Consider the following 26,731-nt stretch of genomic DNA (forward strand, 5'->3'; position numbering starts at 1 on the left):
TACAAATATGACTCATGAGATGTGTAAGAAATAGTAAGTACAAAAATATGAAGATAACATTTTCAAGTCCCCCTCCTGCACACCCAGACTTTTAATTCTTACAACATGTGTCGAATAGACAAGGCTGCCTCTTTAAAGTGCTCTGCTGACATGGGTGTCTTCTCACTCTCATTCCTTGGCCAGATTGTCACTCAAAGATCAAACTAGAACACAGTCAGCAAGAGCTGAGGCATGGAAGAAGTGGTAGCCAAGCTCTGATCAATGCCTCCTCTACAGATCTGCAAAGTAACTAGAGATTCATACTTTTAACAAAACACTATTGCTTTAATATTGTGTTGCATCGCACCCTAAGCTCAGGTTGGCTGTGTGACAAGATGCTGCCTGTTCTAGTGCTGGTTTCTGTTTATCTTTGTCTGATGTCAGGGATGTCTCTGCCTCTTGGCATCTGATGTATTCTTTTTTCATACTTAGCTTCATGTTTTTATAATTCAAATTACTTATAGCACAATTCAATTGATTGGGATACTCAATTCAATTCCTATTCTGGATTTGAACAAAACAGGCAAAATGAGAATTATGAAAGTGTGTGAGAGAGAGACCACTCATTTCTCTGTGACTGCAGGGAGAACCCACGCAGACCCCTTCTCACGTCTACAAAACTTCATGACTATTACTGACCTTAAGGAAGCTGGTCAACTTACATATGTCTCTATCATTTTGAATTACAGAAGAGAGAATTTTGGAGGCTACAACAGACTGGATTCAGGGTAACAAAATCAAACAACCACATATCCAATGTTTTTAGCTATTTCTATTTGGACATACACATAAACTATCAGCTATATTAGTACTTCAGGAAACAGTATGCATACACATATACTTCCTTATACATTCCACAGAAGATTTCTCTCAGAAACAACGTATGTACAAGTCTTCCTGAAAACCTCAGAAATGCATTGTTTCCAAATATTTCAACAACATTGATTTCCTTCAGGATACAGGGCAATGAAAGATACAGGACACACTGATATTCATCAGATGAAGTTGTGCATAATCTTCACAACTTAACAGTATTCTACTGTGGCATTAACTGTTGCAAAATATAAGGTCATCCTAAGATATTCCTTTTTTAAAGGGAAGATTAAACAGTTGTATGGACAATGCCATCCTCAGTGATATTAGACAAAGTCACTTATGTAAATGGTACATAAATATATGTGAGCCAAGCAAGTGTTAATGAAATTTAAGGGGAAACTTCCTTTTTGTGTATGCTGGTTCATGATTTCCCAACCACGGGTCTTCTTGCACCTGCATTTTGAAGTAGTCAAACGTAATACAATGCATCACAACAAATTGCATTTTTATCTTTCCCCACTCTACTGGCTCAATGACAATGCCACATCTTTTCATTAATTTTCATGCTTTAATCAGAGACGCATTATGAAAAAAAATCTTAAGAAGCATGTCCTGCTTTCACACTCTGCCTCTGGTATATTCTTTGTCTGAGGTACATCACTGGTTCTGGGACAAGTTAGTCAAAGGCATTCATTCTTTTAGCTGCAGTACATGCACTAGCTACAAATAGCCATGCTATTCCTTACTAATGACATACTGAAGCTCCTCATAGGCAGCTAACCTGTGCCGTACTTCTACAGTCTATACTGGAAAAAAAACAACCAGGAATATTTTAAGATCTAAGTAGATGTTAACTTCTAGCTGATGCTATTCAATGACAGGAAAACAGAAAAACTCAACCTCCCAGCTGACAAAAAATGTCAGGACGCCCTTGTGTAAACCAACAGAACTATGACCAATTTTTCAGTAGCAAAGAGTTTCCTTAACTCAGCTGTGTATGTAGCACAGCTTTGCTTCTACTCTATGTGATAAAAAGAAAAGAAGAATTTAGCAGAAAAAGCAATTATTAGGATGCCTTGAAAATAAAAGTTAATGCAGCTGGTTCCACACCATTTTAAAAATTACACTTTCTCCCAGTGTGCCCATCTATTACTCATACTAATTTAGTTTCCTACATTCAATATATCCAATATTATCATATAAATTGCATCTCCTTCAACATCGAAATTTGACCCACTGTGTTCAAATATATATAAACCATATTTTTCAAATGAATGAAAACTTGGGTTTGTTTTTTCACTATTTTCTTTCAGCTTCTACCTGATGACATGAATAGCAGGCAACAGTCTCATCTGTTTAAAATGCTCTACAGTGATCACACAGTTTTTCCATGTCCTGGCACCTTCTTTATTTAACATACATTATCCAATTTTATTTGAAGTACATCTTTAATGCCCCAAGCCTCCAGTGCTTTCTGGCAGTTCCACTTGGATGGAAACAAAATTCAAGGACCAGCATTTTTTAAAAAAATGTATTTGTATTTCAAACTGTAGTCTTCAGTGTGACAATGAATACAGTGCTGGGTACAATGATTACATTCTTAGGTATGTAGGCCTGAGTGTCATTTGCACCAAGGTGAGGTGTGATTACATTTATGTCTACTTTAAGGCCACTTTCCACTGACTTAGCATAAATTTGATTCTGAGCCTTATATGTTAGAATCCCGCATCCAAACGCTTTGGACCAGCTGTATGAAGAGGCCTTTTAAAATGTGAATCACAATCAGGCTTCTGCAGCATTAACTCTACATAATATTATTAGGAGTATAGTAAAACTTGCTCTGCAGAGTTTAATTACAGAAGAACTAAAATGTGATGAAAATAACTCAGGATACATCTTTCAGTAGCAAGAAAGTGAGAGGCATGGAAATCTTGGTAGTATCTAACTTCATCTGCTAAGAGTAAGAAATCACTTTTGCCAACAGTGGTCACAAGCCAAGTAACTAAAAAGGGAAGAGCCCTGACGAGACTGCAGTATGTCCAATATCCTACTGGATGCTTCTGGTCCTCTGTGATTCCACCTACTGTATGGCTGGGTGTGGTCTTGCTCCTGTTGAAATGACGGGCAAAATTTCCATCAACGTAATGGGCCTTAATTCTGCCCCGTGAATAAATTCTGATTAAAGGATTTAGTTTTCAGTTATTAAATATGACAGTCTACACTCAATGTGGATCTCACCAAAGACACAACATTCCCAGCTCTAGAGACAAAGATTCTCTTATCTATTCTTGGAGACATGAAGACGATGACTGCCGTAAAATTATCATGGTAGTGACAGAATAACCTCATGGATTGAGAAATAAATTGAGACCTTTGACAATTCCCTTTGAAATCAATACACTTTCAATCACACCTTTCAGAAGGTTGTCAGTATCTTCCATACCTGACTTGCAAGGCTGAAACCTTTTTAACAGTAACAGGACAGGGACCATCCATACCTCACCTTACAAGTGGGTCATGGCACAGGAAAAAATTATCTGTTGTTTCACATTACTTGAGATATTTTCCAGCAAGAAGTACTCTTAACAATTTTTCCAGACAAAGCCCAGAATTCTGCTAAACACACAAAAGACTAGAACTCAAAAGTGTTCTCTACAGACACTGCAAACTATTTCTCAACAGGTCAGCTCTACATACAGAACTATTTGCAAATTATTAAAAATATAAAAAATATTAAAACACACAGGCTGTTATTACATTTACAAGTCTCACAGGGATGAAATGCAAATTATTCTGTACTACAAATATTTGGGTAACTGAAACCTTGCCCAAAATATTTGAAAAAACACGAAAAGAAAAAGTCTTTTTATGGGTTAAGGTAATAATGAGAAAACTGTTCTCCCAAAAATCTGTATCTTATTGTTGGACTGAAAGTAGTTTAATAGAGAAAATATTCATTGACAGAGCAGTATTTTACATAGAGAATTAAGCCCCATCGAAGTGGGCAGTATCATTCCATCTACAAGGGAAGTGCCAAAGGAGATGGCCAAAATTTGCAACGGTGTGGTAATACCAGCAGGGATGGATTTGTTGCTATTATGATTAAAGCATATAAACAGAAGATTAGGAGGGGAGAGAGTGAAAAGAGAGGAAGAATAGTTTATTGGTTGGAAGAAGGGCAGGGAGTAGCTTATGTTGGAATGCAGTGTCACAGTTACACACCATAAAGCTTTCAGTTGCTCCCATTACATGAATGTCAGAACGCAGCTGCCACTTTCCAGAAGAAATTCTTTCCATTTTCATTTTGGAAGTACAGGGTGGGATTTTATTTTATTTTTTCAGTGTAGCACTCTCATGAGATCACTACACTGCATCTGCAGGTACCCTTAAGGTACATGGACTGGTAAACATGAACCGTGTAGACATAATCTGGAACACTTACTACTTACGATGAACCAGTAATATGCCCTTAAAGTGGAGAGACGGCTCAACAAAAAGAAAGTATTAAGAATGAGATTTTCTGTTGTCTCGAACCAACAGCTTTCACAGTCATCAATATACAGCTATACCTACCAATAAATTTCAATGACAATCCATTCAGTTTAAGGAAACGTGGCTGAACAAGGTGAATCAGAAACCAGCCTTACACTTATAATCTAATTTTGCTGATGAAAAAGGAAAGTCATGATCTTCCATCACTGCCTCAAGATCCTTTGACTTCTGTTTTCAAGTGCTCTACTTAAGACGCTTGGAGAGGGTGTACTTCACCACTCACTGAAGTTAGCCCTCAAAAGGCACACAGTCCACAGCCCTGCTTGGCTAGAAGGGTTAGTAGACAGCTAAGGAAAAGATTGAGAGCAATTTGGTGTTGGAAGGAAGTCCATTACCATTTTAACCATTCTAAGTGGCTTAATTTAATGACACACTCTGGAGGAAGAAGAGCAGAACAAGTTCTGACTTCTTGTATCTGTGAACAGAAGGATAAGTGAGCCAGGACGTACACACTGAGAACAAACAGAACACAAAGTCAAACCTTGTATTTTTGTCAAAGGAAGAAAAGAAACAAGGAATATTCGAGGCTTATGATAGAAGTTCTATCCCCAAGTCTTGTCAGGGTATCAGAATAAGATAAAAAGATAGAGGAGGGGGTGAGGAATCCTCTCAGTCAGCTTGGTTTTCCATCTTCGCATTGACTTTCCCAGAACTGTAAGTATTTTAAATAAGGGAAAATTACAAAATTCCTTTGCTCTTAGCCTTAATTATTATTACAAATGGAATATAGGCAGGAATCTGCTGAAAGAGCAAAATTATCACATCTGATTTATCACACAAATAAAACTGGCCACCGAGTAGTAAGTGGAACTAAGAACAAGAATTTGAAGAATTAAGACTCAGTGAATCTGACTCCTTATACAGAATTAATGCTTTCTTTTGGAATTTGAAATGCAGTGGAATTTTCTTACAATTTTCCAGTGACTAGAAATGTAAAAAAGTTATTAGAAGCCTATTTTCATTAACATTAATTGAACTTTCTTACAGTACTCCAAAAGTAACAAGTTTATTAAATATATTTGTGGTTCCTGGACTTCCACTTAAATGTATGCTTAACACCAAATTCCACATGAAAGAGCAAACTCTAATGATTTTTTCCCCCAAAAATGTCACAATTAAGTAGACTTGTATCCAAACAACAGAAATCAAGCATTTCAAATGTTTATACATTGAAATAAATGGAAAAGGAAGTGGACTTCTATTACATTTAATTTTGAAGATAACCTCAGTCATAAGAGCACAGAGGGTGATTCTTAAGAAGAAATCTAAGGTTTGATATAGTTCTCGAAGCATAGGTTTACAGTCACTCAACACATCCTCAGGTATCTGAAAAGATCCATTGAGGCATTGGCAAAAATGCCCCTAAAATAATCACTAATCAAAGAAATACTAAAAAGACGGGGAAAAAAAAATTCTCCAGTATTTATCTGAACTTAATTCAATAGTGTATTAGAAATGTCCTACACGCAGTGAATGTGCAATCTAAGCTCAGAGATTTTATAACTTTTTTGTATAGTTTGTGTCTTTTTCTGATTCCTTTCACTCCCGCAGTGAACTCTCCAAACAGAACATGCCGTTCTCAGTATAGAAGCTAATGCAGAGGAATAAATTTTTCCATTCTAGCCTCTAAAGTAAGCATGCCTAGAACTCACTGCAACCCATGGGGAATGAACAAATTAACAATATGACAGAATAAAAAATACTTTTAATTACAACACTGTCCATTCTAAGTAACATCTTCTAACTACAAGTTCCAATCCAAGTCCTTCCTTGCTGCTTGAGTAACTTTATCACATACAATGAGAGGAAAGAGCTGAAGAAGTAGTTCCGCTTCTTTGGTGAGGGCTCAGGATTGCCAGTGAAATTACATTTTAATATAGAGCTTCTAATGACTAGATCTCAGTTACTAGAGTTATAGCCATGCTCAGAGTTTAACTACACGTTTTCAAAGTCTGTGTTCAAAAACTCCACGATGTCCCCTTCACATGCTCCTTTTGTGAACAATTCTTCAATGCCCTAATTGACTGCTTTCCCCTTTTCTCTACTCAATTTTAAATTAGCATGAAAAATGCTGATTTCTGGCTCTATTATCTTCTATAAAAGCATATTAATTGCAGTAGGAAAACAAAATAAATTCAAGCTATGTGCAATGTATCTTGATACTGAATTTTGATTGTTTGGTCCAACTCTCCGAAGAGATGAGTCTCTGATTTTCAAGTGCTATGCATATACATATGCATACAGAACCAAAAGATCACATCACCCAGCAAAGAAAGTTCCTTGGGAAATCTGGCTTTCAAAAGGGTGTTGAGCTCTTTTGTAACGTATGCTATAAATCCTAACCGGTTTTGAAATTTACTTCTTATCATATGTTTATGATTCACTCACTTTTATAGAATTATTTCACGTAGTTATTACAATAGAAATCTAAATTTTTTGAGATTCAAAATCACAAGATTTTATGAAGGAATCTGTAAAAAATCCACGCTACTTAAAAAACCCTGTTATTATGCCATTTACCATTCTAGACATTTTTTTTATTTTTAGTCTTTCATTTCCTCTTCATTCTCATGTTTTACTTTGGATTCTTGATGAATGATCACAGATTTTGCTTTTCAGTATATTTTTCTTCCTTTTCTGTTTGTACATTTGGCTATTTTAACATCTTCTAACTTCCTAGAAAAAATAATTTTTATAGGTTTATTTGAATTCTGACTACATACAACTGAAAAGAAAACAGATGTTTAATTAGCAGTGAAATAAACAGTTATTGAAAAAATTTAAGTCTCTTGAAATCAAGATTATTGTTCTTATGTTATCCTACTTTGACTCATCGCAGATCAAAATCCTGCTTTTCATACTGCTTCTATATTCAACTAAGCAGTAAACCAAACAGGTTAAACAAGGTGATAGAAGTTTCAGTTTCAGTGAACATTATGAAGAACACATGATTTTCCAATGAAAATCCTAGGAATTAGTTCTTACTCAGGCCTTTGTATCACAGGCTTATGATCTAAATAAGCTAATATTAGGGCAATGTTATTATTGACTCCGAATCCGCACTCTTAAAAATGCAATCAATGTTAAAAACAGAAACCTGCATTCATATGCTCAGTAATTACGTTCTGACAGAGGCACTGTTCCTTGTTTTGTCAGGCCTGTCTTTTAATTGCACCAGACATCAATTTTAATTAAATCTGTAACTTGTGCTGTTAGTTATCACTCTACTATTTACCAGTCCCATCCGATCTTCAATACTTCTGGAATTTTAAGTTTTCTTAACTCAGAAGAGTACTGACCTATATGTAACCTAGCATTTCCCGTAAAGTTTCAGGACAGAGCAGGTGATACCTACCTGCTTCACTCACTTCAAAAGCCACAGCAGGTATGCTATGTATACACATTGCAGCACTGTTCAAAATGCATTATTTGTTTTCAAAATACACATAAGGCAGTATTAAGAATGAATTTTATATATATATATTTAGAAAGTATTTTCTAGAAGGCAAACCAGAGCTTTAATACTTACCCTACCCTTTATTTCCAGTATCTCTACTTCTGTTTTTAGGAGAGACATTTAGGAATCAAATAAGACAAACTGACAGTATATAGCATTTGGTCTGTATTTGGTAGATATTAAAAGAGTGGATTTAAAAATGAGTGTTGTTTAATTTAATGTATATCCCATATTTTCTATTCTTAAAGACTGTCATATTGCAATCTTTCACCTGTTCTCTAAACTGAGTTTCTATATTCACACTTCTTGGTCAGATACTGAACTCGGCCAGGCAAATCCACAAATAGCTACCCCCTTTCAGGTGTTGACAATATGATGAACTACAGTTTCCATGTGGCTAACATGAGCTGAGCCACAGTGTATTAACAACACAAGAGAACACAAACATGGCTTAAAATACCAGTGAGCAGAATAAAACAAAGCAATTCAAGTCAAGGTTCACTTCAAAAAGCTTTCTTTGGACCAGCTAATAAGGCATGAGCTTTGGCCAAGTAGGCTGACAAGAACCATAAGCCTCATCCAAACCTTCCATTCATGCTTCCTTGGTAAACTCTAGGTTTTGGGTTAGAAGTTTAAGATCGCAACAGTGATGACACAGAACTTGAAAAGGGTGTAGTTCACAGGTAATCCTTCCCACCGTGAAACCTGGAAAACTTTACATGTTCCTAATCCTGAAGTTTTGTGTTGCCAAAATGTCCAGAATTTTATTCTCTTATATTGGTAGCTTGAGCCTCACCTTTCATTGTTTCTTGCTGGCTACTTCTGCAGTTAAAAGCAAGAACAAGTCTGGATTGCAGAGGACAGACATATAAAGTAGAGCCCCCTAGAAAACTCTTTTACTTTTTAATCTATCTCCCTCCTTTTTTTTAGGGGTGGAACAATTTTAAAGCATAAATCCTGTTATCTCATTTTAGAGGGAACTGGATTGTTAACTAGCAGGCAGTTATACACCGTTGATCACAACATATTTGGTCAACATAAGAGTCAAAAGATGGCACCACGTGTAACAGACTATACAATGTATGATTAAAAGCTAATTTACCTGGTTAAAACAAGAAAGCAGAAAACAGAAAATCAGACACACACAAATAAATAATGGTCGGGTATCTTCACAGCATGACTGAAGACCAGTCTCATGTTACTGATCAAATTTCAGTTCCTGATAGGTTTAATTATTTGTCGATAATTCATAGTTTACACCATGCTGGCTTGAAGGCAATCTTCCCTGGTAAAAATTGAATTCTTAAATGTGGAGAAAGATGAACACAAAAAATTTTACTCCTGATTTAATTTGCCCTTAGGCATTTTACATCTGAAGATGTATCATATTCAACAGTTTATTTCTCATTACATTTTAAATTTTCTAAATTTTTTTTTGTATCCTTGAGATGTTTTACATTGTTTTGTCCTCTATATTACAAGGTGGGCTGTTTGGCTGTGAAGAGAAAAGTAATTTCAGGCAGACCTACACAGTACATGGCACCTGGACAGTGCCTGTTCCAATTCGCAAAGGTGGTGTCCAGTAGGCCTTATACAAAAAACCACACCTGCCTGTCGACTGCTGCATTTTCTTACAGTTTACATTTTTTAAAGCTTTTTTTTGGCGGGGAGAGGTAGAAAAGAATATGACTGGGACTGTTAGGATTAGAGTCTGTCATCAAGCCAGTGAAAATAATGGTTGCCAGTGGTCTCATGGGTGAGCTGACACTCTCAACGCCATTCCACAATTATCAGCCTTTCACAGACAGCATTCATAAGTTTTGTTCAGTTTTTAAATTCAGGCTGGTGGCCTTTTATGAGGGTCTCAGTCGAAAATCAGTATCTCTCTAACAAATCTTTGTTTGCCATGAACTCACCCACTATTGCTCTTTGCTTTGCAGCCTCCCACCCCAGAGCGCAACGGTTTTATATTTGTCTTAGGTTTTCATATGAAGGTTGTTTTCATTTTTTCCTTTTTTTAAAAAAATATATCTCCACAAATCTTTGTAGAAACTTTTTAGATGCTTTAAAGATACAGTAACTTATTTACCTGATTTGGTCAGGTTTAATAAATCATCTGCCATCTGCCTTACTTCTTGCTTTTTCCAAATACGAAAGCTGCATAATGCTTGCAAATGCACCGAGTTCGTATTGCTTGCTTTACTGGCTATTCCACTGGATTTTTTGATATTGCCTGAGGTGTCACTGAGAAAACAGACTCATCAGAACTTTGTCATCTGTTAACAGGTGGATTGTGCAGACTCTGCCACGTGTATACTGTCAACTAAAGCAAATTTTAAATTAATTGCTGGCTCAGACCACCTGTGCTTCCTTGTATATGCTCTGAAAGACTTGCTATCTATCAAGAACGGATAGAGAGAACTGCCGAATATATATATATATATATAATAGAAATAGTCCAATTCAGGACCAACTTACAATATCCAGAATTAAATTAACACAGATGTCTCATTGAAGGCAGCTGAATTTAAGACTCATTTGTGCAAAACTGTGGTACAGTCTTTTTTTGCTCCCTCAAAGGCCTCCTTGGCCTTTTGGTTTGAGTATGAAATCCCAAAATGAGGACTACTTATGTCACACTAAACGTGTGATTTAGGGGAACACTAAGGGCAATAAAAGACCCTATTACTAGCCACAGAACCTTTGGAATGACAGAATAAAAATCTATTATCAGCTAAATTTAAAAAAGAATGATAAAATGTATTTCTGGCTTTTTCTAACATCGGAAGTAACAACAACAATGTTCTGTAGATGAAAGCTCCTTCGCTTTTTAAAATGAAATATTTTTAAAAAAATTAAAAAGAAGAAATAAAGCTACCATGCAGGTATAGAAGCATTTTCTAAAGTAACTACATTCAAAAAGCTCTAACAAAATGCTTCCCATTGAGATCAGTCTCAATACCTGTGGCCACTAATAGTACTAATAATGGGTGAAAGAAATGTTTTTTCTATGGATTAGAAACCAGCCAAACAGACAGTACAACAGCAGGGATATATAGCCCATTTCAGTAATTCAAAAGGTTAACAAAAAATGCCAGGTACTTCCTGTTAGCCATGTTTAATTTATTTATGAAAGGGAATTAACAGCACCAACACTTTACACATCATAAAAAAAAATTTAGAATATGCAGCAATGAAGAAATGTTTGCTTAACTCAAGAAGTTCAGTTAGTGGACAGCCTCCTGATTTATCAGATAAATCCAGTGCTGATTTATCAGTAATAAGACCCATTACAGAAACCTTCAAAGGTTTACATTAGCAGATCCTGAACAAGTTGTAGCTCCTCAAGTGAATGACCTGAATGCAATGCATATACAGACAAAAGAAAAACATGAAAATATGGTTATGCTACTGTAGAAATTTGTGGAAACATTAAATGCAGACTATGTTATGCTCATCAGAATTCTCAAAAGAAAGTACAGACCAACAGGATTCTGTTTGGAAGAGAACGCAGTGAAGGAAAGGTAAGGCAGATGCACACGAACGTGTGCACAAAATGATGTGACAGGGTTTCCAAGGCATGAACTTGTTTTATACACAACTATTCAAACTTACATTTTGTCAGCTACTATTTATGAAATCAACCCAGTTCTAGATTTATGCAGTATTCTTTTGCACCACCAAGATAGCAGCAATGCATGGGTTTGAAGTACGTATTACAGAAATTTTGTTCGCTTAAACTGATACATACTCAGAGGTTTTAAAGTCTTCCTCCTCAATGTGTTTTACAGGAAGAGCAATGCTTACATTGTATGATAGTGATATCAAATGATTAATAAAATTGAATGTCTTTTTAGCAGTTTGACTTTAACCCAGTTAAAGAGAATGAGTTGTTAACGGTTAATTCAGGTTACAAGCACTTTGTATGTCCTGCTAAGAGCTTAGTTAAGGACCGGCAAATCCTTTTCTTTATAAAAGGAACTTCACAAAGGAAGCACCTCCACAAGACAGATGAGCTGCTGGGAAACTCATCACAAGCAAAGAGCTCAGCAAAACCAGGGGAAAGGTAATTCCGGCAGGGGGAGATCTCAGCTACCGACTTACTGACCATTGACTCAAGAAATCCCCCAGACCCAAAAGAAGTTGCAACTGAGCATGTAAATTAATTAACATGAGAAGCGAGAAAATTATTTGACAAACGGGAAATGGAGTACTAAGTACTGAAGGAGCTGGGTAACTTGTAACCAATGAAGGCTGATGCCTTTGTATGCTAAACCATATAAATAGTGTAAATTTTTGACGGTCAGGGAGCTAGGCATCTGTGGATTACCACTTAGCTCTCTACTCTGCACAAACTAGAATAAAGAAGTAAGGAATACCTCTACTCGGTCGGTAAACTGGTGTTGCACACCAGGTAATGAACCCACTTACAGGACAAGAGTTTCACTCATTAATAAGTGTTAATTTATTACCACAAAGGTGCTGGCTTTTCAAAAGCATCATTGCAAATGAAAGACTAATTCTGTAACAGATTGAATTTCATTAGCAAGGAAATGTGTCAATCTTTTGATTAAATTAATGATCAAACAGATTGTTTTAGGAAACACTCAGTAGTGTTGCCAGCAAAGCACAAGGAAATCCTCCAAGTAAAGATTTGTATTTTAGAAGAATATGCCTGGAGGATGTAGCATATTTATGAGTTAGGCTCAGGCTCCAACCAACTGAGAAAATAATTTTGTCACTCAGCTTCATTTTTTCAGTTCTGCTGGCTGAATGAAGAGCGAAGAAGATTATAAGATTAAGATCAAGTATGAAGTAAGCTGTACATTATTGCTTTTTCCATCTCCACAGAGTAAGGCTGATTAACATTTTTCCTTCCCGGTGTCAAAATTTTTTTAGTAGTCTGACAAACTCTGGATGCTCCACTCCCCATGAAGAGGTGAACCTCAACAAGATTTGATGCCCAGCATGACAACTGAGAGGTGTTCACGGTTACGTGTGTATGAGCAAACAGACCACCCAGGAACTATTCCCTGGTCCTGCCACTGAACAGGGTGGCATAGGATGGTCTGTGTCCACATGGCTGCATTTCCCCTGAATCCTGCCTTCAAACAGGAGGTCTGCATCCAGACTAACTACTGGGAATGGTCCTGAGCCTCTGCCGAGCCCAGAGGCATGCCAGGGTGCCTGGGAGTGGCTGGCTGCTTTGGGCCAGAAAGTCTCTTAAAGACTAGTTCAAAAACATCACTGCCTAGCTGGCCCAGTGCTCACATCCATGGAGTAGCCCCATTTAGTTACAAGTATGGATGTAACCTGTGTGGCCCTTCTTTACTATTCAGACTTAGTTAAAGGCATCAACCTATGACTAAGTTTGTGTCAAGGGGTCTCCTGAAGAACTTGTTAACAGAAGCCTCCCTGAGAGCCAATAGGAAAATAGGGATGGGGTCCAAAACTGAATTTATCCTGGAGTGAACTGGCAATTCCTGTTCCATTTCTCTTTTTATGAAATAAGAAAGCATTATTTCACAGAAATATAAGAAAAAAAAAACCCACAGTACCCCATTAACCTGCAGAGCACAAGGCCCCAAGAAATTAGGAGCATACAAACCCAACAGCTGAAGAGCAACCAAGAAGGACAGATAAGGAGATAGTACTTTCTTCTTTTCATGCATGCTATCTCAAGATCACCAGGTTCCCTCTCATCAATGTAAAAGAGAGGGACAATCTACTCTCTATTTGGTTAGATTATGAAAGGGTTTTAAATCGTGTAACAAAAATCAAATCTGTTACACATATTCTCCAAATACAAACGTTGACTGAATTATTGGAACACTAAATACAACACATTAACCTCTAGCTCAGAATAATAAACTGTGAGCAATCAAAGGCTCTTAAAGCAGAGAATTTAAGACCAAAACCAAAGCTCATGTAATAAAAGAATATCGCATAAGAACTACACAAAAATAAAATCAAATTATCTAGCTACTAAAATACACATATGTGCTCAAAATCTTGTGGGAATCAAATATTCCAGTAAAAATAAAGGGAGAGATGGAAACACAAGTTTCTTATTATCATACTTCATATGTTATAAAACCTAACAGTTAACTTATTTTTGGCAAAGGGACAAAGGTTGAACAACACGCTGGCTTACACAAATATTTTCTATTGTTAAATGCATCTTAAATGTAGTTTGTCATATATTAACTTCATGAACATAGTGCACCATGCAGTCTAAGAGCATCCCAAAGATAATTATGTTTCAAAACATTGATGAACAGCTAGCTGACAGCTTCCAGTGAGCCAGGTGTAAAAAAATTACTCAACAATTTATAGTTTAATTGAAAACAGATAAAATCATACGTATAATAAAGGCTGTACAGATGTTGCCCAAAGAAAGGCTGATATCTTTGGACAAATTACCACATATGATATTTTCTAGAACACTCCCTCTTGAAAAGATAAAACAGTAATAAAAGTTCTCTCCAAAAAAATGCACTTGTTTATAATCACAAAGTTAAATATGTCTGTGGAAATATACCAAGTTAACCTCATGTTTCACATTTTTAGTTGCTGTTTCCTTTAAAGGAAGAAAAAAAAAGTTGGACGTGGAGTGGAAATGGTTATGAAGTGGAAGAACCTACTCACACATATATTAAACACAGACTTTACGCTAACACTGCATTTCCATCCACTGAAGATTCTATAACGTAAAGGAAGAGGCAATGGTTCAGCAAGAGTGCATGTTTAAGAATAAAAATTCAGTATTCTTCATTCATCATCCACTAGTACAGTGAGTTACTACTGAGCACTAACACCCATTTCCAGAGCTGCAAGGACATGGTCCTGCCTCAGCTGCCTTATTGCTTCAAAGTGACAATGAAAAATGTTCAGATACACATGAACATGCAGTAACACCTCTCACTCCTGCTGACTTACACAACGACTAACTTGCATAAGCAATGATACATAGATACGTATATTTTAAAAACAATGTCCTTCATTGTAGTACCAATCATGACTTATATTTTTTTCCATACATTCCCCCATGTGTAACCAGCAATCTGCTTGCCTTGAGATAAGAAGACATTAAGACCATAGCCAGTCAATTTTTGGTGCAGTAACATAATGTAATTGACAATTATCCACTGATGTGTTTATAAATTTAAAGATGAGAAGACAACAAAGTCCTAAATATATTTGTTACCATTACTAATTATTTACAAGGACACTTAAAGGTTCAAATTCAGTCAGAATTTTTTATCGAACTATTATATGTTATTAGGATTAGTCATTAATGGGTATATTTCATTTTAATTGAAAGGAAAGACATGGCATTACTCATAGACTAAGCATGTGCACTGCTTTGCTAAAAATACAACTTCCATTCTATAAGGTCAATGTACCTGAAGTTCTGATGCTCGCTTCATCATCTCCAGTGTAATGTAGCAACCAATAGAATGAGCAATCAGTACCAGCTTTATATCTTTTGATACATTCTTTTTGAGGAAGTTCAGCTTATGCTCTACTTGTCCGTTAAGTCCAAAAACATCCTCTAGTTCCTTAATATCTGTGTCTGAAACATAAAAGAAAAGAAGTCCTTTGTTTTAATGATACAGATTTCAAGTATCTCCCTCCCTTCTTTGGAAAACTCTGGAATAATCAAGCTTATTAATTAAAAAAAAACACCAACCCACCAAACTTAAAAAAATAATTTTAGAGTTGCCACCACTGGTAAATATAGACTGATGAATTACATGTACAGGATGTGAAGCCTTATGAGTAGCTGGGAAACCAGGGAAGGATACAGAAACACATGAAGCTTTATACCACATCATCTAGCCTTCATTGATCACTGGATCTGCTTAAATCAATCCAACTTTACATTGAGAGATAAGAACCTACATAAAAGCAGTACTGCCCCAGAATAAGAGTCCCTGCACTCAAGACAAACTATCACATATGTAATCATGCACTGAGAGCCATCACATACTCAAAATCTGTATTAAAATAAAGATGCACAAAAAAGTCCCATGGAATGAGGAAAAATATGAAATGCCTGTGTCAACATGGAACACTAGCACTTTATATATTCTGCATATTCTTACCATTCTCAATCCAGCCACAAAGAGGAAGATCAAGTTAGAGCTTCATGGTTCTAGGTTATTGTGCAATTTAATTGCTGTTTTGCTAGGGACCTCCTAAAGGAGCTTTGTAATCACTTACAGTTGAGGACTTTGCTACTTCCTTCCTGGCCAGTCAACAATAATACATGGACAGTGTGATGCCTGTAAGAATTTACAGCAATTTGGGCATCCTATCTCTTGCTCGTGAGGTAGGTGACATGGCTCTAAGTTCCCCAATCTATGGGGGTTCACAGCTTTTTCATCTGCTAGAAAGGTGTTCTACCCACTAAACTAAAAGCTATGTTAAGGATTCACTAAAAGCTACATTAAGCCAGGTCGAGCTGGAGTACTCTATGGAAAAGACTGTAAGAAGAAATATTGAAAATCAAGGAATGAAAGAAAAGAGGCAGAAAGCGTGAAGGAACATATGCTTATAGCTTGTCTAAAAGAGATGCACTGGTAATAATATGACTTAATTTCCTAAATCCATGCTATCACCTCAGGGCTTGATTACGTACTCCAGCTTAAATTTCTGATCTTTTATGCTCCTTACATGTTGACTTGCAACACAGCTTTAGTCTGAAATAAGCTAAATCTCTTGGCGGCAAGGTTCAGAAGCATTATTGAGCCATGGTCCTACAGACAGCACATAAGTTCCTGGCAAAAGCCACCCACCCCTAACAATTCAGGAACAGCTAACTAAGGTAGTGCACACGCAGCCCTAAGCACCCCACCAAATATAAGGTGTTTAACTTCCTGCTTTGGTTTCTTTTGATGACCCCTGCATCAGCTCCCTATGTGAAAAATAGATGTGGAAGAAAGCATCCGGCAGGCAGGGATACTATAAAGACACATATATTAAAAAACTGAAACGCACTGAAAAACTCCTCTAAGAGAAATTTAGAGAGCATCATAGATCCATTTCATATGTAGTGGGGTTTTTGCCCGCTTAGAGAAAGCACTGACTACGTAGTTTACTGCCTATGATTGTGAACACAGTTCATCAAATGATAATCTGTATATAGTAAATTTGACGGCAGTTGGTCAGTAATCTCAAATATTAAAAATCATCGCTGCTGTAGTGAAGTTATCAGGGGTTTGAGAGTGACAGTATCGGTAGCCTAAGTGGGCTGTCACTGTACTGCCTTTTTGATCATCTGTATGAAGCACAACCTTTCAAATTGAAATAATTGCTCAAGAATGAGTTCTGATGGCTTTTTTTCTGAGCTTAAACTACTACCACAAAGGTCACAACAAAGATCTTTAGTTAAACTAATCTACTAAAAGTACTAATGATCATATTCCAGCCTATTTTACAGTTGTTTACTCTATATGAAAAAGGGGTTTACTAAAAAACACTCAAGGAATGTAAAACTAGATGAGAAGTAACATTTTTCTTAATAAAAGTAAGGTTTCTAAAGCTTTCTAAAAGTAATAGAAAACAAAGAGCTCATTCTGTTTTTTGAAACCCTAAATAAAAGCCTGAGGCCAAAACATTGTTTTTAAACTTAGTTGCTATTTTTAGCAAAAGCTGTCTTTCCTACTTTTTATTTAATTACACAACAGCCCAACCTTATGCAGGAGTGGGCTGTCTACATTGTAAGTCTAATTAAGAGTACATATAACACACAGAAAACACAGAATACTAGAAATACAACAGCCCATGGATTACAGGAACAAGTGAAAGAGCATGTTACATTGAGCTATGCATATTACCGTGTGTTGGGTTGAGCAGGCCAGTTTTCCCTAGTAAACATTTGCTATCATTTCCATAATGTTTCAGTCAGGCTCTGCCATCTCCAGTGATTTATCAGCATGTCTTTTAATGTTTGACATTCCATTCTGTGGTGGGTTGACCTTGACTGGATGCCAAGTGCCCACCAAACTGCTCTATCACTCCCCTCCTCAGCAGCACAGAGTGGGAGAAAATAAGATGGAAAAAAAACTTGTGGGTCAAGATAAAGGCAACAGCAAAAAGTCATGCATGCGAAAGCAAAGGAAGACAAAAGATGTTATTCCCTTCCCATCACAGGTGATGCTCAGCCACTTCCTGGGAAGCAGGGCTTCAGGATGTGTAGAGGGTGCTCCAGAAGACAAGTGTCATAATTAACGAATGCCCCCCTTTCCTCCTCCGTTCTCTTAGCTTTTATATCTGAGCAGATGTCACATGGTTTGGAATATCCCTTCGGTCACTTTGTCAGCTGTTCTGGCTGTGTCCCCTCCCAAGACCTTGCCCACTACCAGCCTATTGGGTGGGGGAAGGCTGGAGAGACAGCCTTGGTGCTGTGCAAGCGCTGCTGGGCAGTAGCCACACACCCGTGTTACCCACACCTTCCTAGCTACTGATAACAAGCACAGCACTCAGCCAGACCCGATGTACATTCATAGCTTTATTTCTTGAAAGTGAGTGATTTTATAATAATTTCAGCTTATTTCCAGGTTAGAACAAGGGAAAAGGAAGTAAAGCAGGTGTACACATCTTCTATAGAACCTCTCATGGCTCACAAGACCCCAGAAATCAAGCAGGAAACAGGAAAAAAAATGTATTTGTATTGTTGAATCTCATGAGGTTAATGGCTGCTTTTCACTACGCCAAGTCAGTATCTGCTACAAGAGATGCTGATAACTACTGTAATGCAATTAACAAATAATACAGCAAAGACAGTCTAGGCCAGTCTCAACATCCTCCATGTTAAGGTAGATAACTATGTTAGATAACTACAGTTAATCATTTTAGCTCTTAAGACATTAGGTATCCAATTTAGTATTTAGTTATCTAAGAAAAAGCAGCACAGAGATTCAGGGCAACATATTCATAGCTATTACTGATTTCAGAAGAGATGTGCCTATTCAGAACCTGTTTTGCTGCCAAACCAAGAACCCCAAGGAAGGATACGGGTGGGGATTTAGAGTAGAGTGAAAATAACCATTTGTTCCTCCCCGCATTTACGCAGACTTGAGTTTAGGACTTGAGCATACTCAACTCAAGCCTGTGCACTAGTGTTTTCTTAAGGAAGCAGGGGAGAGCAGAGCTTGCAGAAGCAATTTTTAATTGGACAGGTTAGTTACGATTGATGATGATCACAGAGATCTGTTCTACTGCACTGGGCTAAAGCATCCTTAGCACAGCCCTGTTCAGCACCACGCAGAACAAGGATGCTCAGATTCCCACGTCTACTGACCTCTATTACATATATGTACAATCTCTCTTAGACTGAAAGCGAGCCCTGACAGCCAATGCTAATCCAAAGAATTCTTTCAGCTGTTCAATACAACCCTTCCTTTTCTTCTGCAATACTGGTTTGTTGCCAAACTAAATCACATTGGCACTACTCCTAGAGAAGCCACACTGGAGGATGAGCATGCGGCGTGGGGTCCGGTGACCCACACGCAGAACTCTCCTCACCACTGACTTGACTCTACACTCTTGTCAGATGAAACCTCAACGTCACATAACCCTACACTGAAATACACATCCTACTTTACTTCTGGACAAATATAAAATCGCTTATGCCGCGTGTCAGTTCATGCTTCCCCAACATAAATGCTACACTTCTAATAGTCCAAAATATGTGAGAGCTGGACTGCGTCACCGGTTTGGAAGATTTATTTATTTATTTTACAGAATAAAATCGCTCAGGGATTATCCAAAATCAACATGAATTTCTTGGGTGGAGAAGCTTAAATGGGTTCTTTGTATAAGCAAACAGACTTGCACAAACACACTGGCAGTCAACCCTCCAATGGCTCTACATCAGAGAAGGGACCAGAGTTACTTCACCTCAGGTGTGGGATAAATGGCATGGCTGAAGGAGAGCTCATTTAAGCAGTTTTCAGATAGCAGAAATTATACAACTTGTACATTATGCTGCAAACACCCCATATGGGCCAAGGCATGTGATTTTAAGACTTTATTAGCTGAAGTGCATTAAAAGAAATAATGTATTTCTTTATTTTCTTTGGCAAAGCATTAATCTTCTGATGTGCTTTCGAAAAAACAAATGCGCCATCACTTTAATTAATCTCTTTTTCTGACCTCCTCTAAACCCACAGTCAGAAAACAATGATAGATTAAAATAAAGTGTTTGCTCTAAGATTAGTTGACATGTTAATCTTGCTAGGAAAGAGGACTTTGGTTTTCAGGGAAATAACAGAGAATTGTGTTTGTTTTTCTGCTGTGTATGCAAGGGAAATTCTTAGGCAGCAAAAAAAAAAAGCATATTGGGTTATATGAGCAGACTTTAGACTGGAGATTCATAAAATTTAGCCCTTCATTAAACAGCCTCCAAAAATCATGGACCCCTTTTTACTGGATGATTCAAAACAATACTGGAGGCCAAATTTTCCAGCATTGCCCTCAAATTTGTGCATAAAATTTCTGCAGGTCGTCGTACTTCTCTTATTCCACAAGGGAATGCTTGCGCATCCAAACTCTCAACTACCCTGGTCATAACAGGTGACGGAATATTTGTGCTCAGTACATATAGACACTTGTCCACTTGTCATGGACTGACTTTAAAGTCTGTCCCAGAACTCGCTCATACACAAGGCCTCCAAATGACTCATGAACAAGTAAGGCACTGTGTGAAAAGGTGACTTGTAATTATATGCCATGAAGGAAAGGAAACTAAAAACCACTGCCTTACCTTCTCTGTATCTTCTTCTTCCCTGGGTCATTTACTGTAGGAGGCAGTACCAGGATATCTAAACACAAAATCTAATGAACCACCCATCTAAACTCTTGTGGTCAACAATTTTCAGAACTAGACATTTCACGGAATAAGGACAAGCAAGTATCTGGAGACTGAGCCAGGGGACTGGAAAAAGATTCACCTCTTCCTCTGACAGTGCTGCTCATTTCAGCTACATGACATCATCATATTGCTTCATGTTAATAGTTAGAAGAAATAAGTTTAAACACACAAAAATGCAGTATCATCATAAGAAAGTATCAAGAGGAAGAAAAGCAAGGAAGAAGATACTGAAAGGTCATTTGCATGCAACAAAGCATATTAAAAGGGAAAGCACAATCATGTATGGCCAGCTAAATAGCTCTGGAGAGCTTGCTCAGGTCCACCATAAATCCACTGCGCCTCCATCAAATACCAGAAGTGCAACCAACCTACAGGGCCAAGTGTTTTAGACTTTATGCCCCACCACCTTTTTTCCACTACAAATACATACACTCATGGGAGGAGCAACAGCTGAGACTGAGCAACTACTATTTATATGGAGCAACCCATGGAAAGCTTTATCTTTGCCTGCATGTACTGACAGGCAGAAAGCAACCCCACAAATAAACTAATTAGAAGGATTACCTGTCAAACTGCCATGCATAGTCAGAAGTCTAATGAAATAAATAATTTGATTGCTTTTGTTCTTACAGCAAAACACAGTAATTCCTTACAATTGCATGATGCCATATGAAAACGTTTAAATACAACTGTAAGCTTAAAAACTGCGATTTCAGGTTTGTGGGTCTAGTATAGGCAATTGTGTGAGAAAATACATCCCCTAAAGATATACTGCTTAAAGTCTGAATGCTTCACCCAATCCTTCATTTGATTATTGAACCCTGGATAACTTGTATCAGCAAGCAATAACATGCCAAATAAATGTGATGGGAACCATGAAAGAATGTTCAATAAATACTGAATAACTCCTCCTGATACCAGGAACCAGGTCTTAAAGCATTGTGTTTTAGATTAACCCTTAGACCTTAATCTGGCCCTAGTACCCTCAGGAACTATTCATGCAACTTTTAAGATAAACACACCACTCATTAGTGTTTATTGGAGCAATTACTTTTTGTAAAGGTATCCTCCACAAATAAATTACCATTTACTCGAGATACTGAAGCGGTCATATGTATTATTTTCTTTATTAGAAAAATAACAAGACCTTAATTTACAAATTGAACTACTGATTTCCTTTGCTATCTACGTACCTATTGCTGGGACACTTGTTTAACACCTAATCTGTTTTTCAAAGGAAGCTGTACTATAATTAAATTAGTACAAGCATGTTCTGACAGAATGAACTAATAAACATGACAAACACTAACCCCCGAATTTTTATTAAAGCATACAGGAGTATAATGAACCTATTAAATTAAGATATCAGTAAGAGACTTTTTTAAATTTTGCATTCACAGTCTTGTTTCCCTCTGATTAGACTAACTATTACCAAGGTACGATGAGATAACAGTACAAACTTAGAAGCAGAATTTTCTTGGTTGTCTCCAATTTTGGCAAGGGAAACACCATTAACCAGCATTCAGCATTTTAGTATGAAGTTCTACACCAGTCTATGCCTCCAGAAACACTTTAATATGCATAAAGCAAATAAAACAGGGGTGGGGTGGGGGGTGGGGGGTGTTTACATAACAGAGATGGATAAGTTTTCTGTACTTGAATGACTGCATTTTACAGTCAGTAAGGTGAGTAACTACAGAAAGTGTAATTTATAAGACTAAAAAAAATGAAAGGAAAACAAAGTAAAAAAACCTTCACACATTAGAGGCTAGAGAGCCATCACTGTATAGCAGCAGATCTAAATATCCATCGTAAAGTGACCTCAAGGAGCAAAAGCAAAGAGGTCTGAGCCTACAGAAAGCTGACTGCTCATGTTATGTTTCTTGTTCTCTGGCCACACTGAAGCCAAGTGAAAGTCTCTGTGAATTCCCTTCTTCACTTGCTCACACAAAACTGGAAGGGACTTCCTTGTTGAGGCTGACTGCTATGTAAAATGTATCTTGATACAGAAACAAGTATAGAATTTGTGACTTTTCTAGTCTCATGCTTTCTTCACTTCTGGGCTGCACTTTTGATGGCAGCACACTACTTGCACTATTAAGGACCGCTTTTCAGCAGACCTAATAATTTTAAAGAAAAAGACCTGTAACACCATGCTCATGTAGCTGAGTTGGCTGTAAAACATGAGCAAGGTAATACCACCACACCAGGTATCCTACTCTACATGCCACTTTACTTTGCAGAATACTCTCTATTAAATAGACAAGTAACTACAGAGCACAAGAAAACAGCATGCCCTTAGTTTACCATAAATTAGACTTTCATCTAGGCTTTACCCATTTTTTCCCAGTTTCAAAGTCATTTCATGTCTAGGTGGGCATGTCTACACTTGCAAAATAACAAATAATTTCAGTACTGGCAGCCCTTCAAAAACCCTCCAGAAATTTCCCATCTTCCAGTAATCCCAAAATGAATGAGCTCTACCACAGCTTATTAAGGAAGAATCACTGAACATAGCCTGAAATAGGACTACATGCAAGCAAACAGGTACCAAATAAAACTAGTAACACTGGTGTAGTGGGAACCCCTGAACACATTACTCTTCCTGGGGTAATGAGGTCTCTGGGCATTCCAGAGTAACAGAGAGGCAAAGACAAGCCACCAGAGCAGGTTTCAACATAACCATGCTCAGCCTTCCCATACCAGGTGCTGAAGTGAAGCACACCTCTCCGGCCTTGCAGCAAAAAATAAGATAAAAAGAGATATCCAAGCTATCCCAATCCAAGACATTGGATTAGGAAGAAAGCAATTAATTAGCCTTGCATTGGCAAAGACTTCACAAACAATGACAGGAAGCACAGCTCATGTACTCTACAACTACCTGAAAGGAGGCTGTAGCAAGGTGGGTGTCAGTTTCTTCTCCCCAATAACAAGCAATAGCACAAGAGGAAACAGCCTCAAGCTGCACCAGGGGAGGTTTAGTCTGGATATTAGGAAAAATTTCTTCATGGAAAGGGTTGCCAAGCATTGGAAGAGGAAGCCTAGGGAAGTGGTTGAGTCATCATCCCTGGAGGCATTTAAAAGACATGTAGGTGTGGCATTTAGGGACAAGGTTTAGTGGTGGACTTAGTAGTATTAGGTTAATGGTTGGACTCTGTGATCTTAAGGGTCTTTTCCAGCTTAAATGATTCTATGATTCTCTGATTCTACTTGAAGATCTGGTGATTAAGAAAATTAAGTCAGTAACAATAACTTCAGGAAAAAGCATGCACTGGGTGTGCGCTTCTACCTGAAAGGGCTCCACATTCAGTCTGAGCCTCTGGATAGGATCACTGTACCAATAATGTCTGTCCAAGCAACACAGATAAAATCTTGCAATTTCCATTAGATTGCTGATTCACTGAGCTTACACTACAAAAAAAGGCCAAGTTGAAAAAATCAGTATAGCTCCCCCAAACCCACTTTCACTCTCCAGAAAGTCAATTTTCCTTGCTTTGCCTGACTAGCAGGTAGTGCTCCTGCAAATGTCTACCTTTCATGTTTTTCTTAGGAATACACATTTCAGATATGATCTGAAATAGTATCACAAAGTTTTACAAGGGCAAATGTGCTTCGCTGCTTATTGGAATTACTACCATCAGTCTGAGGCATGAGACATACGAGTCTCTCCAGGAACAATGCACAGAGAGGAGAGTACATGAGTACGTTGTTCCTTAAGGTAATTCTTTACTGGAAAGCATATTAGTATAAAGACCTTTTCATGATTGGCCAGACATAACATATTCCAATGTAACACAGGGAAAATTCAGTCTTGAAACTGAGGCATAAAGCTTTCTTCCTGAATGAAGCAACTGAAAGCAACTTCAGTGACTAGGATACTTCAACAATAACGTACATTTGCACAGTGTAACAGTAGAAGAAAAACAAAATAATGATGTTCTGTACACCATCAAGACTGGGTAGGTATTAGCACAGGAGGTAAAGACAAGACAGTGGTAATTTTAAGAGTAGTGAAGGGAACAAAACTGGATGAATATCACTTCACAGGAATCAATTCAGTTGGTGTATGATAAATGAAGTGCTGTGCCACAGTAGGCAAGTCTACAGTCATACCTACTGAAAACAGCACTTTAAAACTTTGGGAAGTTTAAACATACAAATAGAGAAAGAGGGACTGAGAGCAAACAAGGGAGAGCCTAAGTTTGGAGCACAGACAGACAGCTGGCCAAGGAAGACAACCCACGTTATTCCACTGACAGGGAATAAAAAGAATGATTTTAAAAGTAGGAGAAAATCACAAGGAGCATGCCACAGAGTTAGGAGGGAGAAAGGGGAAAAAGCAAGCAGCTGAGTGTATACCTGGAGGGACATTATACAGCAGCACAAGTAACAATACAGAATTTGTACTTCACAGCAACCAGACCGACGGATGATATCTGCTGAAGTGCTTGACGCTTCTACTGAATCCAAGCTAAAACTTTTAATGTGTTAGGCCAGTCCATCTTCTCTTGAAAATCGATCCCAAAATTTTATTTAGAACTGTGATGTAGGATAAGACTGAAATGTTCAACTAAATAGGATTCTTCAGAATAGTACTAATACAACAGTAACACTCTTCCTACTTCACTAGCTACTACGATGGCATTAGGATGGCATTCAGTATAACGTAAGTCCTTTTTTTGCATACTCACCTTGGATGATACTATTTTAATAGAGGTATAAAGGGAAGTGTTGGTTTCCATCTTCATTTGTCCATGGAAATGTTAAATTTACTATCTAGAATAACTACCTGCAGTAAACAGATCCAAATTATTTAATACTGTATAGCAGCCTTTTTATTCTAAGGAGTAAATGACCCACTTGGGCAAACATAACATTTTCCCATCTTTTATCCGTATACTTCAAAATCAATGGATTGTAAGAGTTTTCAAAATTATTATTTTAGATTCCCTGATACTTTAAACTGCTGCCGCACCGCTGACTGCAAAGAGCTGTGTCAGTTTATTCTAGCAGAGAATGCGACCCCGTGCTACCAGGGGTCGTAGCACAAAACGTTTGCAAAATATTACACAATGCAGTGCTACCTCACAGCGCTCAATCAATGCTTCTAATCGCTACCTGTCCTGAAAAGCCTTGTCTCTGTTTCAGCTCCTCTTTGCACAAGGAGTGCAAGCTGACAGCAAAGGGAACCAGCTGTGGCTGAGCAACTCCCAGCATGGATCCCCACTGGATGTCAGGGCAACAGGGGGCTGCTGCTGGCTGACGTGACTTGAAGTGAATCCAGCAGCCGGGACAATCTGCTTCTCTGGTCTGACACTCTTCACTGAGTTACACTTTCTGCCACCATCGGAAAAGGTCATGATTTTGACTGAGGAGCACTCCATGCTCTGTCTTTCATTACTTTGCACAGCACAGGGCAACAGAGTTGGATAAAACTGCATAGGTAAAAGCCTGAATTTATTAAAATCTGTGGAAAACCTGAAGAAACAGAATTGAACCTTGTACTTTCTTTAAATATAGCAGGTTTCTCCAGCAATTGCTGATGCTTTAAATAACCATTTCCATGTGCTGTATAGTGCAAATTTTACATCTTTGGGGACAAAACACATTTTTGTCAAATTAACCACTTCAAATTCTGATATATATCTTCTCTTTTCCCATGTTCTGTCACACTATTTAAAAATTAATTGGCAGATGAATTCTCTATTACCAAGATAGCAGTCTCCTTTTTAACCTTCCTGAAGAAAATGCTGAAGGTTTCATTCTTAGTCACCTGGCTGAACTGCCTAGCATAGCAAGTACAGCAACATGCCAAAGATACTGTGATGGCTTTATTTTTTCTTGGAGTTCTACATTACAGCTGAAAGAGACTAAAATGCCACCACTATAAAACTGATCTGTCATTATAGATGATTAAGGGATTTTTTTTGGTCTTTGTTTTGCACAGGTGAGATGTGCTACATAGAAAGGAAATCAGTTCACCTGAC

The 26,731-nt window shown here is 37.6% G+C and overlaps 1 protein-coding gene across 4 annotated transcripts in view; it reads right to left on the minus strand.

Annotated features, from left to right (window-relative positions):
- The window catches only part of LDAH (lipid droplet associated hydrolase), a 124,621-nt gene that overhangs the window by 49,045 nt on the left and 48,845 nt on the right, over positions 1 to 26,731 (minus strand). For all 4 annotated transcript variants that reach the window (XM_056343110.1, XM_056343108.1, XM_056343111.1 and 1 more), the window contains one exon: positions 15,271 to 15,440. In XM_056343110.1, the coding sequence (XP_056199085.1) occupies positions 15,271 to 15,440 (170 nt within the window). The remainder of the gene's footprint in view (positions 1 to 15,270; positions 15,441 to 26,731) is intronic.

Source organism: Falco biarmicus, chromosome 6, assembly GCF_023638135.1.
Source record: "Falco biarmicus isolate bFalBia1 chromosome 6, bFalBia1.pri, whole genome shotgun sequence".
Lineage (NCBI taxonomy): Eukaryota > Metazoa > Chordata > Aves > Falconiformes > Falconidae > Falco > Falco biarmicus.